General features: G+C 40.5%; 1 protein-coding gene across 4 annotated transcripts in view; it reads left to right on the forward strand.

The window, feature by feature from the left end:
* The window catches only part of OMA1 (OMA1 zinc metallopeptidase), a 94,505-nt gene that overhangs the window by 55,222 nt on the left and 14,710 nt on the right, over window positions 1–24,573 (forward strand). For 3 of the 4 annotated variants that reach the window (XM_019957376.2, XM_070786457.1, XM_019957377.2), the window contains exon 9: window positions 9,167–10,014. The exons of the other annotated variant lie outside the window; for it this stretch is intronic. In XM_019957376.2, coding sequence (XP_019812935.1) covers window positions 9,167–9,373 — 207 coding nt within the window. In that variant the 3' untranslated portion in view covers window positions 9,374–10,014. Of the gene's footprint in view, window positions 1–9,166; window positions 10,015–24,573 lie in introns of those variants that run through there. 4 annotated transcript variants of the gene reach the window in all.

The raw sequence follows: 24,573 nt of genomic DNA on the forward strand, positions 1-24,573 counted from the left end.
TAAAGGATTACTCAGGAAACATAATGTGCAAAAAAAAAAAAAGAGAGAGAAAAAGAAACCACATTAGTACATGTAATGCAGAAGTATAAAAAACAAAAACAACAAAAGTGGGTTCCAATTCCTTTTTTCTAAACCTTTTTGCTTTTCCATGTGCTGTGCTGTGCTAAGTGGCTTTAGTCATACCTGACTCTTTGAGGTCCTGTAGACTGTAGCCCGCCATATGCCCCTGTCCATGGGTTTCTGCAGGCAAGGGTACTGGAGTGGGTTGCCATGCCCTTCTCCAGGAGATCTTCCCAATCCAGGGATCGAACCTCGTCTCTTATGTCTCCTGCATTGGCAAACGGGTTCTTTACCAGTAGTGCCACCTGGGATTACTTCCATGCCAGCTTTTGAAAAAGATAGTTTTGTTTTTAAGACAGATCTTAGGTTCATAACAAAATTAAATGGAAGGTACAATTTCCTATCTACCTCTTGCTTCCATGTGGGCACATCCTTCCCCTCTATCAAAACCCTGCACCAGAGTGCTACATTTGTTATTATAGATGAATGTACATTGCCACCATTATTATAGCCCAAAGTCCACAGTTTACATTGGGGTTCACTCTTAGTTGTACATTTGGTGGTGTTCTGACAAATGTATAATGCCGTATTTATCCTTATAGTACTACGTAGTGTAGGTTTCATTACCCTAAAAATACTCTTGGCTCGTCTGTTCATCCTTGTCTCCCTCCTACCCCCTAACAGACAAGGATCTTTTTAGTGTCTCGATAGTTGTGCCTTTTTCTGAATGTCACATATATCACTGGAATCACACACTATGCAGCCTTTACAGATTGGCTTTTTTTTTTCCTCTTAAAAACACGCATTTAAGGTTTCTCCGTCGCTTTTTATGGCTTGAAAATTTTTCTTATTAGTGCTGAGTAATATTCTGTTGTCTGCTTGTAGCACAGATTATTTATGCGTTCACCTACCAAAGAACATCCTGGTTGCTTCCAAGTTTTGGCAATTACAAATAAATAAACAAATACTAGGCAGTGTTTTGTTTCCTGCCAGTCACTTAACCTCTCTAGGGTTCAATTTTCTTCTCTGTAAAATTTAACGCATGATTTCCAAGAATTCTGAGATTTGAAATTATGTGGTTATCTTGATAGAAATCATGCACTCTTACATGGATTAGGTCAGATATGATTGCATGATGATGATATTATAGGGTGATAAACCCTTCCTAGTGAAAGCAGTCTGGTCCTATATCACAAGAATTACACTCTGTTCTTATGCTTTTGATCAGATCATTTTATTTTGGGGAATTTTCCTTCCCAACTGGAGGTTAGAAAATAACATCTTTTTTTTTTTTTTTTAAACAAAGATTTTCATAGCAGGGTAACTTATGAAAGCCACATAAAACAAAACTATGGAAACTATTCACAAGCCCAGTAATGGGGAAATGCAAAGTGAATTGCTTGAGGGCAGGGATCATGACTGTTCGGATTCGGGTGTACCTAGCACTTTACTCAGTATTGGGTTCTAAGTTTCTGTTGAAGGCAAAAGTATTGACGAAAGGAAAGAGAAGAGTTTTACTGAATATAAAAGACTATTGGAGATGGTATTCTCCTCTCTTTGTTTGCTTTTTCACATCTCTTATTGTTAAACTCAGCTGTACCCCGTTACCTGCTGAACCCCACACTTGGGCCTTTACGGACACCCAGGAACGCCTTGGGCGTGTGATGTAGCAGCCGTGACAGGATGGCTTCTCACTTGGGAAAGAACATCAGCCTGGTTATAAAGGAGTTAAAGCAAGAGTAGCATGTCCCAGTTTTGCCAGGACAGTCTCAGGTTGTGCCTGATGTCATGGTGTAAATCTTATTTTAATAGCATTTCCTTTCACTCTCAGAGGTATCCTTGTTTGGACAGTAGGTCACCATTTGGCTGAGGGTCTGAATTTCTGTTTACTTTAGTGCTGTAGCTGGGAAACATTGTTTTTCTTTTTTCAGTTCAGTTTAACAAACATTTACTTAACACTGAGTACATATCACATTCTGTCATATTGTGAGATACAAAGAAAATTCAGACAAGACCTCTGTCACCAAAGAATTTCACTTCAGTGCTTTTTCCTCTTTATTTTGGTAACTCACAGCCTCATTCAGAGTCCTAGACCCAAGCTCTTGCCCTGACCTCAGCCAATTGGAAAGACCCTTTTCTGACTTGCCTCTGGTTGTATGCCCTCCTCTCCTGTGAGACCTAAGGGAATAGTCCCTTTTAAGAACCTATGCTGTCATCATTTGGCATAATGGAATTCCCCACCCAGATCCTTTGGAGCCTGTTTCCAGGGCCTATGTGGACCTCTTCCCTTGGACATGCTCACACAAGGTCCCTCCTAGTGCCAGGTGGGCGGTTGTGGTGGGAGAAGGGAGTGGACAGCAGGCCAGTGGCAGCAGCCAGGGTAGGCTCCCTGCAACCTTACAGTGAATTCAAGGATGCTAATTTTGTGTTTGGCCATCAGCGTCATTTTGATTGTCTGTTCCTCAAAGTAGAACAGAACATTTTTTATGTAGTCATTTTAGATATTTAAATATATGGTGTCTGAGCCTCCGTTTGCATTCTTGCCATGGACCCCACAGATGTCAGAAAGAGGCGCACTCAGAGTAAGACCCAGATCCCTTCCCTGACCTGTGAGATCCCACACGATCTGCACCTGCCACATACCCACTCTGCTGCAGCTGTCCTGGCTTCCACACTGTCTGGAACATGACTCTCCCATCTCAGGTTCTGGCACTCACTGCAGCATTTTGGAAGTATCTTCTTCTGGATACCCGAGTTACTTCTTCCCTCAGGTCCTGTCCTCTACGTCTTCCCTCCACCCCTCCAGGTCATTATTTTTTCAGTGAGACCTAGTGAAATGTTCAGTTTAGTCCCTCAGTCATGTCCCACACTTAGCGACCCCATGGACTGCAGCACGCCAGGCCTCCCTGTCCATCACCAACTCCCGGAGCTTACGCAAACTCATGTCCATCGAGTAGGTGATGCCATCCAGTCCTCATCTTCTATCGTCCCCTTCTCCTCCTGCCTTCAACCTTTCCCAGCGTCAGAGTTTTTTCCAGTGAGTCAGTTCTTTGCATCAGGTGACCAAAGTATTGGAGTTTCAGCTTCAGCATCAGTTCTTCCAATGAACATTCAGGACTGATTTTATTTAGGATTGACTGGTTGGATCTCCTTGCAGTCCAAAGGACTCTCAAAAGTCTTCAACACCACAGTTCAAAAGCATCAATTCTTCGGCACTCAGCTTTTTTTTTTATAGTCCAACTCTCACATCCATACATGACTACTGGAAAAATCAGAGATTTCACTAGACAGACATTTGTTGGCAAAGTAGTGTCTCTGCTTTTTAATATTCTGTCTAGGTTGATCATAACTTTTCTTCCAAGGAGCAAGCATCTTTTAATTTCATGGCTGCCGTCATCATCTGCAGTGATTTTCAGTTCAGTTCAGTGGCTCAGTTGTGTCCGACTCTTTGCGACCCCATGAATCGCAGCACGCCAGGCCTCCCTGTCCATCACCAACTCCCGGAGTTCACTGAGACTCACGTCCATCGAGTCAGTGATGCCATCCAGCCATCTCATCCTCTGTCGTCCCCTTCTCCTCTTGCCCCCAATCCCTCCCAGCATCAGAGTCTTTTCCAATGAGTCAACTCTTCATACGAGGTGGCCAAAGTACTGGAGTTTCAGCTTTAGCATCATTCCTTCCAAAGAAATCCCAGGGCTGATGTCCTTCAGAATGGACTGATTGGATCTCCTTGCAGTCCAAGGGACTCTCAAGAGTCTTCTCCAACACCACAGTTCAAAAGCATCAATTCTTCGGCTCTCAGCCTTCTTCACAGTCCAACTCTCACATCCATACATGACCACAGGAAAAACCGTAGCCTTAACTAGATGGACCCTTGTTGGCAAAGTAATGTCTCTGCTTTTGAATATGCTATCTAGGTTGGTCATAACTTTCCTTCCAAGGAGTAAGCGTCTTTGAATTTCATGGCTGCAGTCACCATCTGCAGTGATTTTGGAGCCCAGAAAAATAAAGTCTGACACTGTTTCCACTGTTTCCCCATCTATTTCCCATGAACTGATGAGACTGGATGCCATGATCTTCATTTTCTGAATATTGAGCTTTAAGCCAACTTTTTCACTCTCATCAAGAGGCTTTTGAGTTCCTCTTCACTTTCTGCCATAAGGGTGGTGTCATCTGCATATCTGAGGTTATTGATATTTCTCCCAGCAATCTTGATTCCAGCTTGTGTTTCTTCCAGCCCAGCACTTCTCATGATGTACTCTGCATATAAGTTAAATAAGCAGGGTGACAATATACAGCCTTGACGTACTCCTTTTCCTATTTGGAACCAGTCTGTTGTTCCATGTCCAGTTCTAACTGTTGCTTCCTGACCTGCATACAGATTTCTCAAGAGGCAGGGCAGGTGGTCTGGTATTCCCATCTCTTTCAGAATTTTCCACAGTTTATTGTGATCCACACAGTCAAAGGCTTTGGCATAGTCAATAAAGCAGAAATAGATGTTTTTCTGGAACTGTCTTGCTTTTTCCATGATCCAGCGGATGTCGGCATTTTGATCTCTGGTTCCTCTAACTTTTCTAAAACCAGCTTGAACATCAGGAAGTTCACGGTTCACATATTGCTGAAGCCTGGCTTGGAGAATTTTGAGCATTACTTTACTAGCATGTGAGTTGAGTGCAATTGTGCAGTAGTTTGAGCATTCTTTGGTATTGCCTTTCTTTGGGATTGGAATGAAAACTGACCTTTTCCAATCCTGTGGCCACTGCTGAGTTTTCCAAATGTGCTGGCATATTGAGTGCAGCACTTTCACAGCATCATCTTTAAGGATTTGAAATAGCTCAATTGGAATTCCATCACCTCCACTAGCTTTGTTTGTAGTGATGCTTCCTAAGGCCCACTTGACTTCGGATTCCAGGATGTCTGGCTCTAGGTGAGTGATCATGTCTGGCTCTAGGTGAGTGATCACACCATTGTGGTTATCTGGGTCATGAAGATCTTTTTGGTATAGTTCTTCTGTGTATTCTTGCCATCTCTTGTTAATATCTTCTGCTTCTGTAAAGTCCATACCATTTCTGTCCTTTATTGTGCCCATCTTTGTATGAAAAGTTCCCTTGCTGCTACTGCTAAGTCACTTCAGTCATGTCCGACTCTGTGTGACCCCATAGACATCAGCCCACCAGGCTCTCCTGCCCCTGGGATTCTCCAGGCAAGAACACTGGAGTAGGTTGCCATTTCCTTCTCCAATGCCTTAAAGTGAAAAAATGAAAGTGAAGACGCTCAGTCGAGTCCGACTCTTAGCGACCCCATGGACTGCAGCTTACCAGGCTCCTCCCTTGGTATCTCTTATTTTCTTGAAGAGATCTCTAGTCTTTTTCATTTTATTGTTTTCCTCTGTTTCTTTGCATTGATCACTGAGGAAGGCTTTCTTATCTCTCCTTGCTATTCTTTGGAACTCTGCATTCAAATGGGTATATCTTTCCTTTTTTCCTTTGCCTTTAAAGTGAAAGTGAAGTCGCTCAGTTGTGTCTGACTCTTTGTGACCCCATGGAAGGTAACCTACCAGGCTCCACAGTCCATGGGATTTTTCAGGCAAGAATACTGGAGTGGGCTGCCATTTCCTTCTCCAGGGGATCTTCCCAACCCAGGGATCGAACCCAGGTCTCCTGCATTGCAGACAGACGCTTTACCGTCTGACCCACTAGGGAAGCCCTTTGCCTTTAGCTTCTCTCTTTTTTTCAGCTATTTGTAAGGCCTCCTCAGACAACCATTTTGCCTTTTTGTATTTCTTTTTCTTGGGGATGGTCTTGATCACTGCCTCCTGTACAATGTTATGAACCTCTGTCCATAGTTTTTCAGGCACTCTGTCTATCAGATACAATCCATTGAATCTGTTTGTCACTTCCACTGTAAAATCAGAAAGGATTTGATTTAGGTCATACCTGAATGGTCTAGTGGTTTTCCCTACTTTCTTCAGTTTAAGTCAGAATTTTGCAATAAGGAGTTCTGAGGCACAGGCAACTCTCAGTCTTGTTTTTACTGACTGTATAGAGCTTCTCCATCTTTGGCTACAAAGAATATAATCAATCTGATTTCATTATTGACCATCTTGTGATATCCATGTGTAGAGTCATCTCTTGTAGTGTTGGAAGAAGGTGTTTGCTATGACCAGTGCATTCTCTTGGCAAAACTCTGTTAGCCTTTTCCCTGCTTCGTTTTGTATGCAAAGACCAAATTTGCCTGTTACTCCAGGTTTCTTGACTTCCTACTTTTGCATTCCAGTCCCCTTTAATGAAAAGGACATCTTTTTTGAGTGTTATTTCTAGAAGTTCTGTTAGGTCTTCACAGAACCGTTCAACTTCAGCTTCTTCAGCATTACTGGTTGGGGCATAGACTGGGATTACTGTGATATTGAATGGTTTGCCTTGGAAATGAACAGAGATAATTCTGTCATTTTTGAGATTGTACCCAAGTACTGCATTTCAGACTCTTTCATTGACTATGGGGGCTACTCCGTTTCCTCTAAGGGATTCTCACATCCCCTTCCCTGCTTCTCTTCCCTTAATGTGCATCACTATCCAAGATTTAGAAGCGGTAAAAGACAAAACTAATTTTTTCCCTCAAATATGTTTTTTTCAAAATCCCTTAAGAATCAAGACTTTCTTCTCTTAAAAAATTTCTATTTTGGTTTTCATGTTTTAAAGTCGTTCATGTACCCGCTTTAAAGAAGCACGTAGTTCTCTGAGGCTAGTATGTGAAGCAGCAGTCTCCCTATCCTGCTTCCAATTTCAAGGGTAACTGCACCTCTATAAAGTGGTTCTTTCAGTATTTCCTACCATGTCCATGTAACATGCTTTTATGGCTATTTCCTAACTTTTCAGTATTGGGTATTATATGTTTCTTTTCTCCCCATGGAGGATGAGAATTACTGGGGTCCAACCCCAGTTGGATCCAGGGATTCCCTCGAGAGGACTGCGTTGGCAAAAAGGATAGAAATAGAGAAAGAGATAAGGAAAAAATTCTGCAGTTAAGAAAATAGAGGAGAGAAGAGAGGCCGATACTCCTTGGTTTACGCAGAAAGCCAATAAAGCCCCAGCACGGGACTTGCTCTGTTCACGTAGGCTGCAGGCGCCCTCTCGAATCGCGGAAGATGCCCCACCTTAGGCACCTTCTCTAGTGGGTCTTAGAAGCCCAAGGCAGGAAAGTGAACGCAGAGGGCCCCTGCGCCTCAGGGGATCAGCCTGAAAAGGAAAAGGAAAGAGAAAGAACGACATGGGGAGACCAAGCTTCAGTGAGCAAGGCCCGCAACTTTATTTTCCAAAGTAGCTTTTATACCTTAAGTTGTGCATAGAAGATAATGGGGTGGGGCGGGGGGGTAGAGTCATGCACGGAGAAGGCAATGGCACCCTACTCCACTACTCTTACTTGGAAAATCCACTGGACGGAGGAGCCTGGTAGGCTGCTGTCCATGGGGTTGCTGAGAGTCGGACACGACTGAGCGACTTCACTTTCACTTTTCACTTTCATGCATTGGAGAAGGAAATGGCAACCCACTCCAGTGTTCTTGCCTGGAGAATCCCAGGGACGGGGGAGCCTAGTGGGCTGCCGTCTATGGGGTCGCACAGAGTCGGACATGACTGAAGTGACTCAGCAGCAGAGTCATGCAAGGTCAGCAGTCCTTGATCCTTATCGAAGCCAGGCTTTCTTTCTGCAAACTTATGTGCAAAAGCTTTAGGTGATTTACATCATCTTCTGGCCAGGAGGCCTGTTAACATTTTATGACCCTTTCTTCAGAAAACTTATTTGTCTCTAAAAGTGATTATTCTAAAGTCAGGTGCCACCCTCTGAAAGCATTAAAGTTGCATTCCTATAGGGCAAAAGTGTGGTGGGCTATAACAAGAAAAGAATTAACTCAAGGGTCCAAGGTTACAAACATTAAAGCTACTACTTACATTTCTATACACCAACTATATTAATCAATACACTCCCAGGGACACAGTAGGTAAGGGATATGGAAACTTGGAAGCAAGCATTAGCTCAACAAAGAAATCCTGTACTAGTTCTATTCTAACAATTTTAACTCTCTAAGAAGCTCTGCATTGTTAGAATATCTTAAGCTTCCTGTGCCTCTTGTGATTGGGAGGCTGTGAACAATCACATGCGTAGCTGCAGGAGTCCAAACAAACCTGTCAGGCAATCTAGAAAGTCATCAGAGGGGTTTGAATTGAAATAGTCCTATTATGCCCAGGAGACTTATTAACTAGAGTTTTAAGTTGATTTTCTTACAGAGAAAGGTGGTCAGGGATAGCCCCCCGTTAACGTCAGAAGAGTTGGTGAAAGTCGTGAAATAGTGAAACAGACAGATTTTGGTTTTGGGGTAGATGCTCAGGCTGGTCCAGGTGGGGGCGCTCTTGAGCCCTGACTCGCCTTGCCCATCAGGGCGCTCCTGCATGACCTTGTCATGGGTGGGAACTCCCGTGCTGGCTCCCGGCACACTGTCACATCCTGTGCATACACAGGCATGAATATAGCTTTCCCCCTTTTGGTTAGATAAAGATCGATTTTTTAAACACTGTAAACACTAATCACAGCTGAGCCGTTTGTATACTGTGCTTACTTTTCTTTTTCCTGCAGCATTCTTATTTTCCCTGGAGTTAAAAGGTGTCATGATTTTGATTTGCTTACTTGTCTAGGTTATTAGCATCATTTCCACCCCAGACTGTCCCACTTATGTATATCTTCTTTCAGTGTGTTCACATCTTTTTTTTTTTCTCTCGAAAAAAAAATCTGAGTCTTCAGATCTTTTTGATTGGAATATTATTCTCAGGATTGGCTCGAGTTTGACAAGTCGTAGAGATACCTTTAAGAAGCCTTGTTTATCCCCAGTAGAACAGTGGGCAGTCATTGCAGATACAGTTGTTTTTTGCAAATACCTTATTGTATGGATAAATCATGTAAATACGACTATTTACTATGAATTTACATATGTTCTCTTTTACATATTGTATTTAAGATCCCTTTATTGCAGAAATATAGAATGTATTCTTATTTTTCATTGTTTTAATTAATTTATATGTGTGTATATATTTTGTATTGTATTCTTTCTTTATAGGCTCTCAAAATTAGAGAGACCTGTAATTGCCCACCACTTTCTGGACCAGACCCTCGATTACTATTCAAACTCAGCATGAAGAATTTTCTTGAAGCAGAGAAAGAAGACCTAAATATCACTGTTAAACAGAAAATGGATGCTCTTCCCATCCAAAACCAGAAGCAAATACCATTAACATGCATAGTGGACAAAAGAACTGGCAGCTGAATTAAAATTTATGAGACACAGGATACATGAAGAATGCAGCAGTCCTTATCATTTTCATGTTATTTTTTAAAAAATGATGTTTGAAAGGAAAAAAATGGATACTCAGGGTCAAATCATGTATATTACAGGTGTTATCTAAATTCTTATACTAGGTATTTATTTTTCATGAAATGTTGATATATTTAATCAATTTAAAAATATCTTTAATGAGGAAAATGCCACAGAATAAATTTGTATTACACTTTTTTTTGAATCTTGATTTTTTTTTAATCCACAAAAGTGAACTAGCAGTTATATTTCTTATTTTCTTTGATGTTTTGTTTCATTACCTTGTGGTAACTCAGATGTTAAGGGAGTTGAATCAGGCTGATACCAGTATGAAGATAATTTAACTGATGAACTCTTTTTAACACAGAATATTGAGCCTGTTGTGTATCCTTGTCATTGGTTCCAGCACTAGATCTACTTTTTCAGTTCTGAAAATAAAACAGACTAAGAAATCATCTTGGTGGTTAGCTATCAAATGCAGGAGTTTGGTTGACTATTAAAGATAGCTGACTATAGGTGGAGGGTTTTCATGCACAGTGAATGATACTGCTGAATGATAATTTGGTAAATATTAAAGAAATGGTGGAGATGGATTTCTTAGCTCACTGTTTTGTTCAGACGTTGTGGTCTCAACTTATTTGAATATCTCCAGATGTTTAATATCACTGATTGCCCTTTAAAAAAATGTTATGTAATGTTTGATACATGGAAAAGGGTATACAAATACCCTATAAATCTATAAATTGATAGAACATTATCAACACATTGAGGCTACTGTGTGAGGAGGAGCTTAACTCATTTACTTCATTATTATAGCTTACTAAACATTCGTCCATAATTAAATACTTCTAGAACGCCACTTCTGTGTCATCTGCCAGCTGTCTGGTGTGAACCTGTGTTCTTTATTGGTCAGTTGGTTCAGTGTTTGAGAAAAAAAGAGCTAGACATGGACCAGAGGGGTGTTAGGATGGGCTGGAACTGGCAGTGTCAGTATCTGTGACCACATCTAACCAAGAAGAGAAATCCTATGGCTGCTTCAGTTCCTCCTCTGGCATCTGAAGTGAATTCCTCTTTTGGCCAAATCTGCCTGGAGCCATTTGTGACCAGGGATTCTGGGACATGTAGTTCCACCTAGGTCAAATTGCTACAGTACAAATCTGCACATGTTCTGTTCCTATACTTGTTTGTTGTATTGTAAACAAGAGACATTCATCATTATTTCTGCTTAGAAAATATCAGAAGAGTTATTTAAGATATCAGAATAGTTTAAAAATAGTTTAACTTGATTATGTCATTGTTTTGTTTTCCATTAAACCATATCTTTTATTTTCAAAGCCATGAGATAACTTAAAATAGTAATGTAATCTTACCTTCTTCTGTTGAAAGAAAGAATTCTTTTAATTTGATAAGTAAATTGAACCTTGAGCTAAAAATTTTTTTAAAATTATCCAGTACGGTGCTATCTAGTGATAAATAATTTACTTTCTGGTTGAAGATCACTGCTACATTTTACTTCTTGATAAATCAAGAACTTCACTTTTAATCATGCCTAACTCCTTTTTTTTTTTTTTAATTCTATAACAAAATTACGTTTTATTTATTTTTTATTTATTTTAATTGGAGGCTAATTACTTTACAATATTGCAGTGGTTTTGCCATACATTAACATGAATCAGCCATGGATGTACATGTGTTCCCCATCCTGAACCCCCCTCCCACCTCCTTCCCCATCCCATCCCTCTGGGTCATCCCAGTGCACCAGCCCTGAGCACCCTGTCTCATGCATCAAACCTGGACTGGCGATCTATTTCACATATGATAATATACGTGTTTCAGTGCTATTCTCTCAAATCATCCCACCCTCGCCTTCTCCCACAGAGTCCAAAAGACTGTTCTATACATCTGTGTCTCTTTTGCTGTCTTGCATATAGGGTTATCATTACCATCTTTCTAAATTCCATATATATCTGTTAGTATACTGTATTGGTGTTTTTCTTTCTGGCTTACTTCACTCTGTACATAGGCTCCAGTTTCATCCAGAACTGACTCAAATGTATTCTTTTTAATGGCTGAGCAATATTCCATTGTGTATATGTACCACAGCTTTCTTATCCATTCGTCTGCTGATGGACATCTAGGTTGCTTCTATGTCCTGGCTATTATAAACAGTGCTGTGATGAATATTGGGGTACACGTGTCTCTTTCAGTTCTGGTTTCCTCAGTGTGTATGCCCAGCAATGGGATTGCTGGGTCAGATGGCAGTTCTATTTCCAGTTTTTTAAGAAATCTCCACACTGTTCTCCAGAGTGACTGTACTAGTTTGCATTCCCACCAACAGTGGGATGCAAATTTCCCTTTTTTCCATTCCATCTCCAGAATTTATTGTTTATAGACTTTTGGATAGCAGCCATTCTGACCAGCATGAGATGGTACCTCATTGTGGTTTTGATTTGCATTTCTCTGATAATGAGTGACGTTGAGCATCTTTTCATGTGTTTGTTAACCATCTGTATGTCTTCTTTGGAGAAATGTCTGTTTAGTTCTTTGGCCCATTTTTTGACTGGGTCATTTATTTTTCTGGAATTGAGCTGTGGGAGTTGCTTGTATATTTTTGAGATTAATTCTTTGTCAGTTGCTTCGTTTGCTATTATTTTCTCCCATTCTGAAGACTGTCTTTCACTTTGCTTATAGTTTCCTTCGTTGTGCAAAAGCTTTTGAGTTTAATTAGGTCCCATTTGTTTATTTTTGTTTTTATTAACATTACTTTTGAACTGTGGTGTTGGAGAAGACTCTTGAGAGTCCCTTGGATTGCAAGGAGATCCAACCAGTCCATTCTGAAGGAGATCAGCCCTGGGATTTCTTTGGAAGGAATGATGCTAAAGCTGAAACTCCAGTACTTTGGCCACCTCATGTGAAGAGTTGACTCATTGGAAAAGACTCTGATGCTGGGAGGGATTGGGGGCAAGAGAAGGGTACGACAGAGGATGAGATGGCTGGATGGCATCACTGACTCGATGGACATGAGTCTGAGTGAACTCCGGGAGTTGGTGATGGACAGGGAGGCCTGGCATGCTGATTCATGGGGTCGCAAAGAGTCGGACACGACTGAGCAACTGAACTGAACTGAACTGGGAGGTGGGTCATAGAGGATTCTACTGTGATTTATGTCAGGGAGTGTTTTGCCTATATTTTCCTCTAGGAGTTTTATAGTTTCTGATTGTACATTTAGATCTTTAATCCATTTGAGTTTATTTTTGTGTATGGTGTTAGTAAGTGTTCTAGTTTCATTCTTTTACAAGTGGTTGACCAGTTTTCCCAGCACCTCTTGTTAAAGAGATTGTCTTTTCTCCATTGTATATTCTTGCCTCCTTTGTCAAAGATAAGGTGTCCATAGGTGTGTGGATTTATCTCTGGGCTTTTTATTTTCTTCCATTGTTCTATATTTCTGTCTTTGTGCCAGTTCCATACTGTCTTGATGAGTGTAGCTTTGTAGTATAGCCTGAAGTCAGGCAGGTTGATTCCTCCAGTTCCATTCTTCTTTCTCAAGATTGCTTTGGCTCTTCGAGGTTTTTTGTATTTCCATACAAATTGTGAAATTATTTGTTCTAGTTCTGTGAAAAATACCATTGGTAGCTTGATAGGGATTGCATTGAATCTATAGATTGCTTTGGGTACTATACTCATTTTCACTATATTGATTCTTCCAATGCATGAACATGGTATATTTCTCCATCTATTAGTGTCCTATTTGATTTCTTTCACCAGTGTTTTATAGTTTTCTGTATATAGGTCTTTTGTTTCTTTAGGTAGATATATTCCTAAGTATTTTATTCTTTTCATTTAAATGGTGAATGGAATTGTTTCCTTAATTTCTCTTTCTGTTTTCTCATTGTTAGTGTATAGGAATGCAAGGAATTTCTGTGTGTTGGTTTTATATCCTGCAACTTTACTATATTCGTTGATTAGCTCTGGTAATTTTCTGGTGGAGTCTTTAGGGTTTTCTATGTAGAGGATCATGTCATCTGCAAACAGTGAGAGTTTTACTTCTTCTTTTCCCATCTGGATTCCTTTTATTTCTTTTTGCTCTGATTGCTGCGGCCAAAACTTCCAAAACTATGTTGAATAGTAGTGGTGAGAGTGGGCACCCTTATCTTGTTCCTGACTTTAGGGGAAATTCTTTCAGTTTTTCATCATTGAGGATAATATTTGCTGTGGGTTTCTCATATAGCTTTTATTATGTTGAGGTATGTTCCTTCTATTCCTGCTTTCTGGAGGGTTTTTTTTTTTTTTTTATCATAAATGGATGTTGAATTTTGTCAAAGGCTTTCTCTGCATCTATTGAGATAATCATATGGTTTTTATCTTTCAATTTGTTAATGTGGTGTATTACACTGATTGATTTGCAGATATTTAAGAATACTTGCATCCCTGGGATAAAACCCACTTGGTCATGAAGTATGATCTTTTTAATATGTTGTTGGATTCTGTTTGCTAGAATTTTATTAAGGATTTTTGCATCTTTTTTCATCAGTGATATTGGCCTGTAGTTTTCTTTTTTTTGTGGCATCTTTGTCCGGTTTTGGTATTAGGGTGATGGTGGCCTCATAGAATGAGTTTGGAAGTTTATCTTCCTCTGCAGTTTTCTGGAAAAGTTTGAGTAGGGTAGGTGTTAGCTCTTCTTTAAATTTTTTGGTAGAATTCAGCTGTGAAGCCTTCTGGTCCTGGGCTTTTGTTTGCTGGAAGATTTCTGATTACAGTTTCAATTTCCGTGCTTGTGATGGGTCTGTTAAGATTTTCTATTTCTTCCAGGTTCAGTTTTGGAAAGTTATACTTTTCTAAAAATTTGTCTATTTCTTCCAAGTTGTCCATTGTATTGGCATATAGTTGCTGATAGTAGTCTCTTATGATCCTTTGTATTTCTGTGTTGTCTGTTGTGATTTCTCCTTTTTCATTTCTAATTTTGTTGATTTGATTCTTCTTCCTTTGTTTCTTGATGAATCTGGCTAATGGTTTGTCAATTTTATTTATCTTCTCAAAGAACCAGCTTTAAGCTTTGTTGATTTTTGCTGTGGTCTCCTATGTTTCTTTTTCATTTATTTCTGCCCTAATTTTTAAGATTTATTTTCTTCTACTAACCCTGGGGTTCTTCATTTCTTCCTTTCCTAGTTGCTTTAGGTGTAGAGTTAGGTTATTTATTTGACTTTTTTCTTGTTTCTTGAGGTAAGCCTATATTGCTATGAACCTTCCCCTTATCACTGCTTTTACAGTGTCCCATGGGTTTTGGGTTGTTGTGTTTTCATTTTCATTCGTTTCTATCCATATTTTGATTTCTTCTGTGATTTGTTGGTTATCCAGCAGCGTGTTGTTCAGCCTCCATATGTTGGAATTTTTAATAGCTTTTCTCCTGTAATTGACATCTAATCTTACTGCATTGTGGTCAGAAAAGATGCATGGAATGATTTCAGTTTTTTTAAATTTCAAGGCTAGCTTTATGGCCCAGGATGTGATCTATCCTGGAGAAGGTTCCATGTGCACTTGAGAAAAAGGTGAAATTCATTGTTTTGGGGTGAAATGTCCTATAGATATCAATTAGGTCTAACTGGTCCATTGTATCATTTAAAGTTTGTGTTTCCTTGTTAATTTTCTGTTCAGTTGATCTATTCATAGGTGTGAGTGGGGTATTAAAATCTCCCACTATTATTGTGTTATTGTTAATTTCCCCTTTCATACTTGTTAGCATTTGCCTTACATATTGTGGTGCTCCTATGTTGGGTCATATATATTTATAATTGTTATATCTTCTTCTTGGATTGATCCTTTGCTCATTATGTAGTGTCCTTCTTTGTCTCTTTTTAGAATCTTTATTTTAAAGTCTATTTTATCTGATATGAGTATTGCTACTCCTTCTTTCTTTTGGTCTCTATTTGTGTGGAATATCTTTTTCCAGCCCTTCACTTTCAGTCTGTGTGTGTCCCTTGTTTTGAGGTGGGTCTCTTGTAGACAATATATATAGGGGTCTTGTTTTGGTATCCATTCAGCCAGTCTTTGTCTTTTGGTTGGGGCATTCAACCCATTTACATTTAAGATAATTATTGATAAGTATGGCCCCATTGCCATTTACTTTGTTGTTTTGGGTTCGAGTTTATACACCCTTTCTGTGTTTCCTGTCTAGAGAAGATCCTTTCATATTTGTTGAAGAGCTGGTTTGGTGGTGCTGAATTCTCTCAGCTTTTGCTTGTCTGTAAAGCTTTTGATTTCTCCTTCATATTTGAATGAGATCCTTGCTGGGTACAGTAATCTGGGTTGTAGGTTTTTCTCTTTCATCGCTTTAAGTATGTCCTGCCATTCCCTTCTAGCCTGAAGTGTTTCTATTGAAAGATCAAACAAACAACTAATCTCCGACAAACAACTAATCTCAAAAATATACAAGCAACTCCTCCAGCTCAACTCCAGAAAAATAAATGACCCAATCAAAAAATGGGCCAAAGATCTAAGTAGACATTTCTCCAAAGAAGACATACAGATGGCTAACAAACACATGAAAAGATGCTCAACATCACTCATTATCAGAGAAATGCAAATCAAAACCACTATGAGATACCATTTCACACCAGTCAGAATGGCTGCGATCCAAAAGTCTACAAATAATAAATGCTGGAGAGGGTGTGGAGAAAAGGGAACCCTCTTACACTGTTGGTGGGAATGCAAACTAGTACAGCCACTATGGAGAACAGTGTGGAGATTCCTTAAAAAACTGGAAATAGAACTGCCTTATGACCCAGCAATCCCACTGCTGGGCATACACACTGAGGAAACCAGAAGGGAAAGAGACACGTGTACCCCAATGTTCATTGCAGCACTGTTTATAATAGCCAGGACATGGAAGCAACCTAGGTGTCCATCAGCAGATGAATGGATAAGAAAGCAGTGGTACATATACACAATGGAGTATTACTCAGCCATTAAAAAGAATACATTTGAATCAGTTCTAATGAGGGGGATGAAACTGGAGCCTATTATACAGAGTGAAGTAAGCCAGAAGGACAAACACCAATACAGTATACTAACGCATATATATGGAATTTAGAAAGAAAAAAAAAAAAGAAAGATCAGCTGTTATCTTTATGGGAATCCCCTTGTGTGTTATTTGTTGTTTTTCCCTTGCTGTTTTAATATTTGTTCTTTGTGTTTGATCTTTTTTAATTTGATTAATATGCATCTTGGGGTGTTTGCCTTGGGTTTATCCTGTTTGGGACTCTCTGGGTTTCTTGGACTTGGGTGACTGTTTCCTTCCCCATTTTAGGGAAGTTTTCAACTATTATCTCCTCAAGTATTTTCTCATGGTCTTTCTTTTTGTCTTCTTCTTCTGGGACTCCTATGATTCGAATGTTGAGGCATTTAACATTGTCCCAGAGGTCTCTGAGATTGTCCTCATTTCTTTTAATTCTTTTTTCTTTTTTCCTCTCTGCTTCATTTATTTCTACCATTCTATCTTCTACTTCACTTATCCTATCTTCTGCCTCTGTTATTCTACTGTTGGTTCCCTCCAGAGTGTTTTTGATCTCATTTATTGAATTATTCATTATTGACTCTGTTTTATTTCTTCTAGGTCCTTGTTATGCATTTCTTGCATCTTCTCAATCCTTGTCTCCAGGCTATTTATCTGTAACTCCATTTTGTTTTCAAGATTTTGGATCATTTTTACTATCATTGTTCTGAATTCTTTTTCAAGTAGGCTCCCTATCTCTTCCTCTTTTGTTTGGTTTGGTGGGTACTTATCCTGTTCCTTTACCTGCTGAGTATTTCTCTGCCTTTTCACAGTTTAGATTGCTGTGTTTGGGGTGGCCTATCTGTATTCTGGCAGTTTGTGGTTCCTCTTTATTGTGGAGGTTACACACTGTGGGTGGGTTTGGATGAGTGACTTGTCAAGGTTGCCTGGTAGGGAAGCTTGCATCGGTGTTCTGGTGGGTGGAGCTGGATTTCTTCTCTCTGGAGTGCAATGAAGTGTCCAGTAGTGAGTTTTGAGATGTCTATGGGTTTGGTGTGACTTTGGGCAGCCTGTATATTGAAGCTCAGGGCTATGTTCCTGCATTGCTGGAGAATTTTCCTGGTATGTCTTGCTCTGGAACTTGTTGGCTCTTGGGTGGTGCTTGGTTTCAGTGTAGGTATGGAGGCTTTTGGATGATCTCTTATCAATTAACATTCCCTGGAGTCAGGAGTTCTTTGGTGTTCTCAGATTTTGGACTTCAGCCTCCTGCCTCTGGTTTTCAGTCTTATTCTTATAGTAGCCTTAAGACTTCGCCATCTATACAGCACCAATGATGAAACATCTAGGTTAATGATGAAAAGCTTCTCCACAGTGAGGGACACCTGGAGAGGTTCACAGAGTTACATGGAGAAGAGAAGAGGGAGGAGGGAGATAGAAGTGACCAGGAGAAGAAGAGGGGGAATCAAAAGGGGAGAGAGCAAGCTAGCCAGTAATCAATTCCCTATGTGCTCTCCACAGTCTGTACGCCTCAGACAGGTTCACAGAGTTACACAGAGAAGAGAAGAGGAATGAAGGAGACAGAGGCGACCAGGAGGAGAAAAGGGGGAATGAAAAGGAGAGAGACAGATCCAGCCAGTAATCAGTTCCCTAAGTGTTCTCCACAGTCCAGAACACACAAAGAAATTCACAGAGTATGCTAAGAAGAGAAGGGGGAGGGAGGAGATAGATGCGACCTGGTGGAGAAAAAGGAGAGTCAAAAGGGGGAGAGGGCAATCAAGCCAGTAATCACACTCCCAAGTTAAAATGGGTACTGAAGATTGGGTTCTTAAAGGTACAAAATTGATAACAAATACTAAAAAGCAAAGATTAAAAATCTAGAGTAGTGGTTAGACTCTCAAAAATACAATATTAAAAGAAACCCAAAGTCACAAAAATTATAAATATATATATATGAAGTTTGCTTTAAAAATAGGGTCTTTTTTTTTTTTTGCAAGTTAATAGAACATTATAAAAATGAAAATTAAAGGAGTAAAAGAGGACTTAAAAAAATTTTTTTTCATTTTTTAAAAATTTAAAAAGTGATAATAGTAAACAGCTCTGGAGCTGTTGCAGGTAGTGTGTGGTCAGTTCAGTTTCAGATATTTCCTTGATCTGGCTTATACTTCTCAAGATCTATAGGCCCCTTCCAATGTAGTCGGTGCTAACTAGAGGTTTTAATCTGTTGCACCTGTCATTTCCAAAGTGATTCCCTCTGTTTATTTTAGCTTCTTCTGTTTGCTGGTCTCTTCAGTGTCTAATTTCTGCCCTGACACAAGGGGGCGAAGGTGGTCACTTAGGCTCACTTGTGCAGTCATGCTGTGGGGAGGGAGAAACACTGCAAACAAATATCACTGGCGTGTGTGGGCAGTGCTCACAGTGCCTGGGCCACACTGGGTTTGCTCCTGCTCATGGTGCATGCACTTTCCCAGTCTACACTTCTCAGGCTCTAGGTTGCTCTGCCAGGAACTGTCAGAGGTGGGCCCTGGGTTGTACGCGCTTCCCAGGTCTAAGCTGCTCAGGTTCAGGTTCTCGGGTACTCCACAAAGGCGCAGACTCGGTTGGGTCTGCATTTTGTGCCTTTCCCAGGTCTGAGCAGCTCAGGTGACCAGGTGCTTGGCGAGCCAGTCTCCCCAGGTGGGGCGGGGCGTCTTATCACCTCCCTGATCCCAGCAGCTCGGTTTCCTGGGTGGCAGCGGGTGCGCCCATCTCAGGTGTGCCGTGCGTCTCCTGGGGAGCTGATCTCTGGTGGCGACCGTCCTGGCAGATGTCAACCACCCAGAATCCCAAGAAGTCTTGGTTAGCAACTGGGAGCCTGCTTGCAGTTTGTTAGAAGATGCTGTCTCTGGGGCTGAGATTGCCCCTTTCTGGCTCTGGCTGCCCCCTCCTGCCTCCCTGTCTCCAGTGGGGGATGGGCCAGTCCGCAGCCAGCTAGCTCTCCTCTGTTATTCGCTCAGTCCTTTGTTCTGTGAGCGGGCCTGGCAGTGCCTTAGGTTAGGGCTTTTTGCAAGATAGTTCTCTCTCTCTCTCTCTCTTTTTTCTCTCTCTCTGGCTATCCCACAGTTTGGGTTGCTATCTCACATTAGTTCCCTCAGATTGCCCTCAGAGCATTCAGGCTCAGTCCTTACCCTAAACAATGTAGCCCATGCCTCCCTGTTCAGCCTCTGCTTGGCAGATGTGAGCACTGGGAGTTGCCATTAGGCATGTAATCTGTGGGCTTTATTTATTTATTTTTCCTCCCAGTTATGTTGCTGTGGGAAAACTCAGTAGTGGCCACAGGACTGGAAAAGGTCAGTTTTCATTCCAATCCCAAAGAAAGGCAATACCAAAGAATGCTCAAACTACTGCACAATTGCACTCAACTCACATGCTAGTAAAGTAATGCTCAAAATTCTCCAAGCCAGGCTTCAGCAATACGTGAACCGTGAACTTCCTGATGTTCAAGCTGGTTTTAGAAAAGGCAGAGGAACCAGAGATCAAATTGCCAACATCCGCTGGATCATCAAAAAAGCAAGAGAGCTCCAGAAAAACATCTATTTCTGATTTATTGACTATGCCAAAGCCTTTGACTATGTGGATCACAATAAACTGTGGAAAATTCTTCAAGAGATGGGAATAGCAGACCACCTGACCTGCCTCTTGAGAAACCTATATGCAGGTCAGGAAGTAACAGTTAGAACAGGACATGGAACAACAGAATGGTTCCAAATAGGAAAAGGAGTATGTCAAGGCTGTATACTGTCACCCTGCTTATTTAACTTATCTGCAGAGTACATCATGAGAAACGCTGGACTGGAAGAAGCACAAGCTGGAATCAAGATTGTCGGGAGAAATATCAGTCACCTCAGATATGCAGATAACACCACCCTTATGACAGAAAGTGAAGAGGAACTCAAAAGCCTCTTCTGTGGCGGATTCATTTTGATATTTGGCAAAACTAATACAATTATGTAAAGTTTAAAAATAAAATAAAATTAAAAAAAAAACACAAAGTACCTCATATTAAAAAAAAAACAAACAAAAGCCTCTTGATGAAAGTGAAAGTGGAGAGTGAAAAAGTTGGCTTAAAGCTCAACATTCAGAAAATGAAGATCATGGCATCTGGTCCCATCACTTCATGGCAAATGGATGGGGAAACAGTGGAAACAGTGTCAGACTTTATTTTTCTGGGCTCCAAAATCACTGCAGATGGTGACTGCAGCCATGAAATTAAAAGACGCTTACTCCTTGGAGGGAAGTTATGACCAACCTAGATAGCATATTCAAAAGCAGAGACATTACTTTGCCAACAAGGGTCCGTCTAGTCAAGGCCATGGTTTTTCCAGTGGTCATGTATGGATGTGGAAGTTGGACTGTGAAGAAAGCTGAGCACCAAAGAATAGATGCTTTTGAACTGTGGTGTTGGAGAAGACTCTTGAGAGTCCCTTGGACTGCAAGGAGGTCCAACCAGTCCGTTCTAAAGGAGGTCAGCCCTGGGTGTTCTTTGGAAGGAATGATGCTAAAGCTGAAACTCCAGTACTTTGGCCACCTCATGTGAAGAGTTGACTCATTGGAAAAGACTCTGATGCTGGAAAGTATTGGGGGCAGGAGGAAAAAGGGATGACAGGATGAGATGGCTGGATGGCATCACTGACTCAGTGGACATGAGTTTGAGTGAACTCTGGGAATTGGTGATGGACAGGGAGGCCTGGCGTGCTGCGATTCATGGGGTCGCAAAGAGTCGGACACAACTGGGTGACTGAACTGAACTGAACTGAGATTCCAAAACTCCCCACAGACCCGCCAATGAGTGTTTCCTGGTGTTTGGAAACTTCTCTTTTAAGACTCCCTTCCCTGGATGGATCTTCATCTCTACCTCTTTTGTCTGTCCTACCTCCTTTTCAAAGACAATGGGCTGCCTTTCTGGGCGCCTCATGTCCTCTGCCAGCATTCAGAAGTTGTTTTGTGGAATTTTCTGAGTTCAAATTTTCTTTCGATGAATTTGTGGGGGAGAAAGTGGTCTCCCCATCCTCTTCCTCTGCCATCTTAGGACCACCCCTGTTTTACACATTTTACTGTGTCTTATACTTTTGATTTGGGGGGAAAACCTCTAGTGGGTGAAAAATCAGAATATCAGAACGTAAAATAATTGTTATCATCTAGAGGGTTCCAGTTGAGCCTAAACTGAATTTAAGAGTCTGGGTGGTTGCAATGAACTAGGAAATTGATGGTCTGAAATATGCAGAAATTGGTTTGCAATAGGACTGCAATTGTGTGGAGTAGGCACCTTTGACTAGAGAGTTTCCTGATCCTCATCTGTGGGCCATGAGTGATTAAGAAGAAGCTGAAGAAGCTCTTTCCATAGGCAGACACAAGTAGTGCTGTTTGAGGTCTAAGTGATCAAGTGAGAAAATGGGGAGAAGGATCTTCTCTGCAGACATGGTATGCTTCTGGTGCACTGAAGCCGTAGCAGGAAGTTGTGTCATCTGAGCTTGTTGGTGATATTATAGTCTCAGTACCTCGGGGGTTCTCAGAGAGCACAGCCAACCTGTTCTCACTGAGGTATCACAGAGACGCAGGCAGGGGCGAGATGTAGTCCCCAAGTTGATCTTTCTGGCAGCAGACATCGAAAAAGATCTGGATGAAGATGAAAGAAGCACAAGACACATCCCTAGTGATACCCAGAAATTACTATATTCCCTACATGTAGAAATAGGTTGTAAAAATGTATTATTGTTTTTGTATGATTTGTACTCCCAAACTGGTGAAGTCTAGTGATGTTGAGGTTATATTAAGAGGGATATTTTTCTTATAACACGTTAAATCAAATAAATAGTTTTATAGAAAATTAAAGGGAAAATAAGCTACCTTTTACCTGTGCCCATTCATCACACAACCCTGTGAAGTAGTTCTTATTACAGGCATACCTCAGAGATACTGCAGGATCGGTTCCAGACCACCACAAGAAAGTGAATATCACAGTCAAATGAGTCGCAATTTTTTTTGGCTTCCCAGTGCATATAAAACTTACGTTTATACTGTACTGTAGTCTATTACATATGCCATAACATCATGTGTAAGAAACAATGTACACACCTTAGTTAAAAAATAATGCTGTTGGGACAGTGTGACACAGTCTTGCCACAAACCTTCAGTTTGTAAAAGACATGATAATGCAAAGTGCAATAAAGTGAAGCGCAGTGATATGAGGCATGCCTGTATTTTCATTTTATGATGAGAAACAGGCTTGCAGAGGTTCAATGATACACTCAGTGTCTCTCACCTAGAAGGAGCAAGGCCAGACGTGCCTGACTACAAATATGTCCACTTCCACACCCTCAGCTTTCTAAAAACTACCAAAAGGAACAAGCTATTCTAGGTTGCTTGTCAGCTTCCTCATGTATGACTTTGATATCGGTAAAAAACCGTCTAAGCTTAAAATCAAGGATCACTTGTATCATCTATAAGACTGTTTTCCAGGTCCTCCTCTCAGACGTTTCTATCAGGTCTCGTGTGAAAAACCTGGAATGAGGCAGGACGGAAGTGAAACCTCTCGCCCTGCCTGTGAAATTCTGTTACTTCTCACCGGGGATATGTTTGGATGCAGTTACATTTTCTTTGACAAAATATTGACCTAGTTGTTAAGAAGACCAGTCCAGAGTGTATTTATGTTTTTCGAGGCTTTCTATTTATTGCTCGGAAGGAATTCCCTCATCTGCCCACAAGACAACACTTGTAAGGCAGAGGTTTGGATTAACCATTCTCCCTTTGGTTGGTCTTTCCTCCCTTAGTGGTTGGAGTGCTGTCACTCCATGCCATGTAGCGGCATCTGGAGAAGATCCCCTACAGGTCAACAGTAAAATGCAGTTTTAGATTTCCCTGTACATTTCCTAAGAAAATTATGTAGTGAAGACCCTAGTCTATTTGTTTTTCTTCTATTCTCACATCTAATTGTATTGTTCAGACTTCCTAGAAAACATACACAAGTTTACATCTTGTCAGAAAGAGCAGAGACAATATAGAGATGATAATTTTATAGTGTACATGAAAAAGATTTTTTTAAAAACTAGAATCAATAAATGTAAAAGAAATGTTACATTTCAGCTCAGGGTTTTAGGAGAAATTAAATAGTAATTGGAACATAATATGTGTACATATGCTTTAAGTTGTACATGGAAACGACCTCTCTATGTCCTGCATTTAGTTGCATAACTTACTTTCAGTGCTTTTTATGTGCTTGGAGGATTTAGATGCTGTTGGCTGGAAAATGATGCTGGATTGTTAATCCAGAGCACAAATTCAATTTAATTTCTTTTATAATCCAATAGTTTTAATACTATACCCTCTAAAACTAAGCTCAAAGAAAAATGTATATTTACTGCTATATCTCTAATACCTAATCATTTTTAGCACATTTGCATTTTGATGATAATGTACAATATCATCTGGTCGAAAGATTAGAAAAAAGGAAAAGTAATGATATTTGATGAAATCTCTGCCTTTTGGTAGCCATGGGACCCTGGACAAGTCCCCTAAACCCTCTAACCCTCATTTCTTCATTTGTGAATGGAGATAGTAAATCCCACTTTATAGGTTAACATGGTGATTAAGGGAAATGATGTACTGAAAGCATTTAGCACAATGTCTAGAGCTCCAAACATAATAAAAATAGCCACAATTTATTGAATTCTTACTTTGTACTAAGCACTGTGCTAAGCATTTTTCAAGCACTATTGAACCTCACTGTAACCCTCTATATGATAGATATTATATTATCCCCTATTATAGATCAGGAAACTGACGTTCAGGGGGTTAATGAAACTTGCTCAAGGTCACATGGTATATTTCTTAAGATTATTTTACTTGCAAGAACAGAAAAACCAACTCAAACTCAATCAAGAAAATTTATTGTCTCAGCCAGCAAGCCCAGAAGTGCACTAGCTCTGGACACAATTCAGTCCAAAGGATCATGATATCAGCAGAGCGATGGCTCTTTGTGATTTTTCTCAGCTCTGGCTTCTCTCACTTCTGATGATAATCAAGATGGCTGTAGGCAGCTGCCAGGTTTACTTCACATCTAGGTAGGAAGAGTGACTCACTTTGCAACTTTTGAAACAAAGCCTTCATTTCTAAGTGCAGCCTCTAAAGA

The sequence above is a fragment of the Bos indicus genome, chromosome 3, assembly GCF_029378745.1.
Source record: "Bos indicus isolate NIAB-ARS_2022 breed Sahiwal x Tharparkar chromosome 3, NIAB-ARS_B.indTharparkar_mat_pri_1.0, whole genome shotgun sequence".
NCBI classification, from domain to species: Eukaryota; Metazoa; Chordata; class Mammalia; order Artiodactyla; family Bovidae; genus Bos; species Bos indicus.